The following is a 6,168-nucleotide window of genomic DNA, read 5'->3' on the forward strand; positions in this document are numbered from 1 at the left end:
AATGCAGACCCTCCAGTACATGCATATACATAGGCCTTTACATACAAACACACATGCACAGATACTCCCATGGTCCATCTGTGCTGAAGTTCCCACACAGCAGCATATCTCTGGCTGCTTCTCTGACGGCTGCACTTCAGGCTGATTTCATTACACATTTAATAGGTCAGTTTAAAGGGGAGTAACTGAGCCGAGAGCCGAGATCTGAGAGCTGAGAGGGATTCTCCAAATGTGTCTGAGAGCGGATCTTCCTCTGCTGGGACAGTATAATATGTTATTCGTCCAGGAGGGGTTGCAATCAAGAGGTTTCAGTTTCCCATCCAGCAGCCATTTTACATGTGACACTGGGGTTTATACAAACACAGAACATAACAAACCGTGATGATGTTAGCTTTTAAAACAAGAGCGGGCCAGTTTCACTCTAAAACACCTCCCTTTGGCACCTCCAGCCCAAATAAGAGTCAGGTTTGTGGAGATGCAAGCCCGCTCACAGTAAGGACGCATGTTTTTCAGTGCAATAAAAACAAAACAACAACAAAAACATCAGCAACTTGGCTTTTACTTGAGTCTATATTTGGCTAAAAAGATGCATAATGTGGCTTTAAGTAAACTGTGGACATTATAAAACTTAAAATTATGTATATGGAAAGAAATTCAGGTTTTTTCCATGTCTTCTGAAACTAAGAACAGAGCTCACATTTTTATCAGTCAAAGATGTAGTTGCACCTGGCGGACCACTGGGGGTCGCTGCTGCTCCTTCGTTAAAATAACCCAAACACATGTCATCTGTTTTCTCGTGTTTACTTTCGTTTCTGCACATCGACCTACTGTTTCTCTATTTCTGCTTAACTTATTTCTGTTTAAACCAAGTTACGTAATCCCGTTTAACACCCCGGAAGTTTTTGGACACTTTTGGTTTTGAACTTTGGAGTTTCCTGAAGTTTTAACCAAACAGCAGCAAAACGAGTCCCGGAGAAGCAGCGCAGTTTACAGCGGTGCTCCTCGGTCCCACAGCCGCAGCTCCGTGCACCTGCCCCGGCCTCAGACAGCGGTGCTCCTCGGTCCCACAGCCGCAGCTCCGTGCATCTGTCCCGGCCTCAGACAGCGGTGCTCCTCGGTCCCACAGCCGCGGCTCGGTGCTCCTGTCCGGGCCGTGTTTCTCGCGTCTCTCCCCCGCGGTGCCATGGCTCGTTACGCGGACAAAGTGGTGATAGTGACCGGAGGATCCAAAGGCATCGGCCGCGGGATCGTCACCGCGTTTGGTAAAGTCTCAGTTTTAAACTTTATACAAACGTGCTGCCTGGAGTGTGACTTTTACGATCCAAACTGTAATACTGTGCAAAGTTTTTATTGTTTACAGGAAGTACAGCTCTTTGCATGAAAAATAATCATAATCATTTTGTGTTTTTCTCCAAAATAGAAATAAAACAACATTATAGCCTAAAATTGTTCACTTTACTAGTTCAGCTTTCAAATTTTTACTACATTTTCAAACTTTATAGGCTTATTTAAAGTTGCACTGTGTGACTTTTCTGCTTGTTTCATTTATTTAATACAGGTGCATGTACAGTACTCCACAGATCTGACCTGTAACTTGGCCTTGTACTGTCACCTGCTTGTCATTAAAGCTCAAAAGTGTCCATTTTTCATAACATATCTCCTTTAAGACAATCATACTGTGGCCCTTTAACTAAACTTGTAAAAATGTTCAAATAGTTTAAAATAATAAACAGACTCTTGTGTTTTCAGTTGAGAACGGAGCCAAAGTGGTGTTCTGTGCCAGAGGAAGTGAGTACTTTACATTTGAACAGAAAAATTAAGTGTTTTTTGTTTCAGTTTCAAAGGGTCACACTGGGTCACACGAGGGTCACATGAGGGTCACATCAGGTTACACAGGGTCACACAGGGGTCACATGAGGTCACGTGTGTCACAGGTGCAGCAGGTGAAGCCCTGGAGGCGGAGCTAAACCCCAAAGGACCAGGATGCTGTAAGTTCCTGAGCTGTGACATGAACAAAGAAGACAATATCCAGGTAAACAGACACAAGCTGTCCACACTAGACATTTTAATTATGAATCGGACTTTTAAATGTGCACTGTACAACTTTTATCAGGACCAGAAAAATGAGTTTGAGTCTAAAGTCTCTGTGTGTTTTCAGAGGCTGATCTCCTTCACTGTGGAGCAGTTTGGACACATCGACTGTCTGGTGAACAACGCGGGCTGGCGTGAGTCAAATATCCAGAGACATTATAGACCTGAACCAGCCCAACATATTACACAACATTATTCATCTTATTGAGGGAGTTGCTGTGAGCGCCGCCATGGCCATTGGGGTTGTATTGTTTTGCATGGGGGTGATCTCAACAGAAAATGTGTTCTATTAAGACTCCAGAGCCGTTTTAAAGCCTTGTTTCTACTAAAGTTGACAAGGAGCAATAGATGATGCTCTTAAAACACTTTATACACAGTGTAGTAGTGGAGAAGAGCGGATTTAATGTCTAATTTCTCTAAATAATATGACTGTGTCTCTTGTTTCAGACCCTCCTCACAAACCCACAGACGTCACCGGCGCTCAGGAGTTCAGAGATCTGCTCAACCTGAACCTCATCAGCTACTTCCTCGCCTCCAAAGTAAGACCAATACAACGACACAGGTATCGCGTGAGCCTTATTTCATCTGCTTCTCTCATTAATGCACCAGCAGAGGTTGAGTCCTTGTGCCCTCTGCTGGTAAATATATCATATGCACCTGGTCAGTACTCAAATGGGAGAGTCCTGTGAATAACAGGTGCCACAGGGGGGCAGCAGTGGCTCTAGTGAGAACTGTTGTTGTGTCCTTAGGCAAGACACTTCACCCACTTTATGAATGTGGTGTGTGAGTGTTGGTCCAACGGGCTGGTGGCGCAGATTGGCAGCCTCTCTTCCAAGGCAGCTGCGGCTACAATAAACATAGCTCCATAAATCCAGTGCATTATTATTATTTTGATTGAAGGTTTAAGCTCCCTCACACCTTTTTGTCCAGTTTTCTTTGCCGTACCTGCGTCAGCGCCAGGGAAACATCATAAACGTGTCCAGTTTGGTCGGCTCCATCGGACAGAAGGACGCAGTACCGTACGTGGCCACTAAGGTGCGCTCCGTTCACTCTGTTTTAAACTGTGATGACACTTTGGAGTAGTGACGTTTGTGTCCCACCAGGGGGCGATCATCTCCATGACCAAAGCCATGGCTGTGGACGAGAGCCGCTACAGAGTGAGAGTGAACTGGTGAGAAAAAAAAAATCATTGTTTTTTTTAAAGAGGAGGTATTATTTTAATTTCCTCCAATGTTATATTGTTCCCTCAAAATTTCACCCACACGTTTGAGTAATTTAGCGAACTCTCTCAGGCCCTATTCAAACCCTCCTTACTGTTAGTTGTATGATTCTGTGCAAATCCTCCTGTGGGTCTGGTGCGTCTGAAGCGTCTGTGGAGGATGTGAATGACTCGTATGAATCCTTTCTTTACATTTTTACAGACCTATGCACTAAATATGTTGCCCAGTGAAGCTGTTCAAGAGAAAATGAAAAGCTCTGCGTGACAACGGGATTTATCAAAGCAAAAAGAAAAATAAGTTGGATAAAAACTATGTGAAATATAAAAATACCAGTGATGAAGAGGAATGTAAAATTTAGAAAAACAAACTAACAACTATTTTAAGAAATGCTGATGTATTAAAATGTATTATTATAATAGAAAACTGACAGATAAATAATATAATAATAAAAGAAATATGAGGACATCATGAACTACTTTAAACAGAGCAGAGAACAAACTCTCAGCCAAATAAACTGGCAGAAGAGAATAAAGTGTATTTCAACAGAGAAGATAATGCTAATGATTCTATTTTATAATGTGGGGGGCTAATGTAGAGTCAATATTTTTGGCTTCAAACAGAATGGTCTGGGTAATAGAATAATGCAGTATATGGTTTTGGGGATGTTAGTGAGGACTGAATTCAGTCCATTGTGTGGAGATGTAAGAGTAAAACATTAACAGTGAGGGCATAGACATGACTATAGTCAAGAAAAAATGAAAGTAGCCAAAGTAATTCCCCCTTTAAGAAAGGTGACACATTTAACAGCTATAGACCTATATCACTACTCTCATAGTTTTCTTTATCTGAAATAAAAAATAATTTAATGTGTTTTTGTCAGTCTGTCTCCTGGAAACGTGATGACGCCGCTGTGGGAGGAGCTCGCCTCTCATACGGCAGACGCTGCAGCCGCCATCACAGACGGAGAGAACTGTCAGGTCAGTGCTTTAAATACAGATTTCCTGTGTTTGCCCCTCCTCTGAAAGCATGAGTACCATCAGAGGTCAAAGGTCATACGTGTATGTGTTTTAGGGGGTTTCAAACTGTGGACCCCATGGCAGTGGTAAATAATTATTTAAAAAACACCAGTTGATGGCGCTAGACCAGCAGCTGCAGTACAGTAGCAGTTTGTGAAGGATATATTTTCATCAACATTAATTGTACCGTATGGGCTCTGAGGCGGAGTGTGGGTGGAGGCTGTGGTGGTGGTAGTAGCAGTAGTAGTAGTTTTGTGAGTAACATGTATTTCCCTGTACAGTTGTTGGGTCGTATGGGCACTGAGGCAGAGTGTGGAGCGGCCGCCATGTTTCTCGCGGCTGATGCTTCATTTTGCACCGGGATCGACCTCCTGCTGAGCGGAGGAGCAGAACTCAACTACGGATTTAAGAACCAGACCTCAGGATCCAAGTGAGAACCAGAACCAGGCCCCAAGTGAGGAGGAGGAGAACTACAACCGTAAGACCCACGTGAAGGGAGGAAGAGGAGGAGGAGGTGGAGGAGGAAATGACAAAAAAAGATCTCAGTATTTCTTCATCATAAATATGCAACAATGTGCCTGTTGTAATAAAAACCCATGACTTGTTTTCAGATTATAGAACGTGATGATGTCGTCCTACCAGAAGGGGGTGAAACAGTTTTCTGTATTGATTACATTGTACTTTACTGTAAAATATCCAAAAGGTAAATTCACAAATGTTGAACCTGATCATTTCTATCAGTGACTAGACCCAAGAACTCACTGTACAACACAAATCTACATTTGACCTTCATTCATTTTATCTGTTTTAAATATGACAGACCTGTAGAATGTGGTGATGTCTGAAACCAGTGGTGGAAAGTAACAAAGTACAAGAGGTAAAGTACTGTACTTAAATAGTTTTTATGTAATTGTACTTAAGTACATTTTACAGTGGATACTTTTTACTTTTACTTCACTATATTTGAGAGAAGGTATTTGTACTTTGTACATTTTTGAACTGGACTTAAAAGTAAAAAGTCTTTTTACTATGAGGGGTTATGTTTGTGGAAACATCCAGGCTAAAGTTTTTGAGTTCAACCTTCGGTTTTGAGCAAACAAAAATAAATTCACAAAATTCATGAGAAAAATGTGTTTCATATTGTTGCTGTTGAACAAAATATTATTTTTAATCTGTATCACTACATTTAACACTTTAACAAATGAACACTTGTGTGAAATACTTTAAGTACATTTTTAAATAGGTACTTAAGTAATTTTTTCATGATACTTTCACTTGAGTAACATTTTATTGTCTCTGTACTTTTACTCAAGTAACAAAATGGAGTACTTCTTCCACCACTGTCCGACACTCAGCTTTTGTGTAAGACCACAGCTGATCTTTTACAAATCGTTTTTACTGTTTTACTAAATTTTGTTTTACTGTATTTTCTAATAAAAGAAATAGAATTATTGTTGAGTGACTTTGGTCTTTCTTCCACTGGAAAAAGACACAACAGAATCTCATTTATTTAAAAAATATTTTAATGCACCATTAATAAAGGGTCCAACGCATTAATACAAGAGAAATAACATTAAAATAAACGTCAAATGAAAGGAAAAACATTACAAAATGAACGAGTGAAGGTATGTACAGAGTCCTCAGATCTGGAGGAAAACAACATATTTACAAAGAGTTTCTACAATATTTACAAGTCCAACAATTTATTTTTATTTATTTTTCTGTTTTTGTGAAATACTTTTGTTGAGAGGTAACAAAAGGTTAAAATGTTAAAATGATGCCGTGGACAGGAGACCCACAAAAGCATTATTTCAGCTCATTTTTTGGGGACAGTTAAAATT

The 6,168-nt window shown here is 40.6% G+C and overlaps 1 protein-coding gene across 1 annotated transcript; it reads left to right on the top strand.

The window, feature by feature from the left end:
• Positions 1 to 752: 752 nt before the first annotated feature.
• On the top strand, positions 753 to 5,778 carry hsd17b14 (hydroxysteroid (17-beta) dehydrogenase 14). The gene is made up of 9 exons (XM_033970681.2): positions 753 to 1,262; positions 1,750 to 1,788; positions 1,935 to 2,032; positions 2,159 to 2,225; positions 2,539 to 2,630; positions 3,022 to 3,126; positions 3,195 to 3,262; positions 4,192 to 4,288; positions 4,609 to 5,778. Exons 1-9 carry the CDS (start codon positions 1,184 to 1,186, stop codon positions 4,759 to 4,761), a joined length of 798 nt encoding a protein of 265 aa, XP_033826572.1. The 5' UTR covers positions 753 to 1,183; the 3' UTR covers positions 4,762 to 5,778.
• Positions 5,779 to 6,168: the final 390 nt, after the last annotated feature.

The sequence above is a fragment of the Periophthalmus magnuspinnatus genome, chromosome 8 (assembly GCF_009829125.3).
Source record: "Periophthalmus magnuspinnatus isolate fPerMag1 chromosome 8, fPerMag1.2.pri, whole genome shotgun sequence".
NCBI classification, from domain to species: domain Eukaryota; kingdom Metazoa; phylum Chordata; class Actinopteri; order Gobiiformes; family Gobiidae; genus Periophthalmus; species Periophthalmus magnuspinnatus.

Bases quoted from the DNA above. Each gene is read 5' to 3' on its own strand.
- hsd17b14 (XM_033970681.2), top strand. From the start codon at position 1,184: ATGGCTCGTTACGCGGACAAAGTGGTGATAGTGACCGGAGGATCCAAA. The intron at 1,789-1,934 runs GTGAGTACTTTA...CGTGTGTCACAG, and splicing joins GGTGTTCTGTGCCAGAGGAA to GTGCAGCAGGTGAAGCCCTG. The intron at 2,226-2,538 runs GTGAGTCAAATA...CTCTTGTTTCAG, and splicing joins GGTGAACAACGCGGGCTGGC to ACCCTCCTCACAAACCCACA.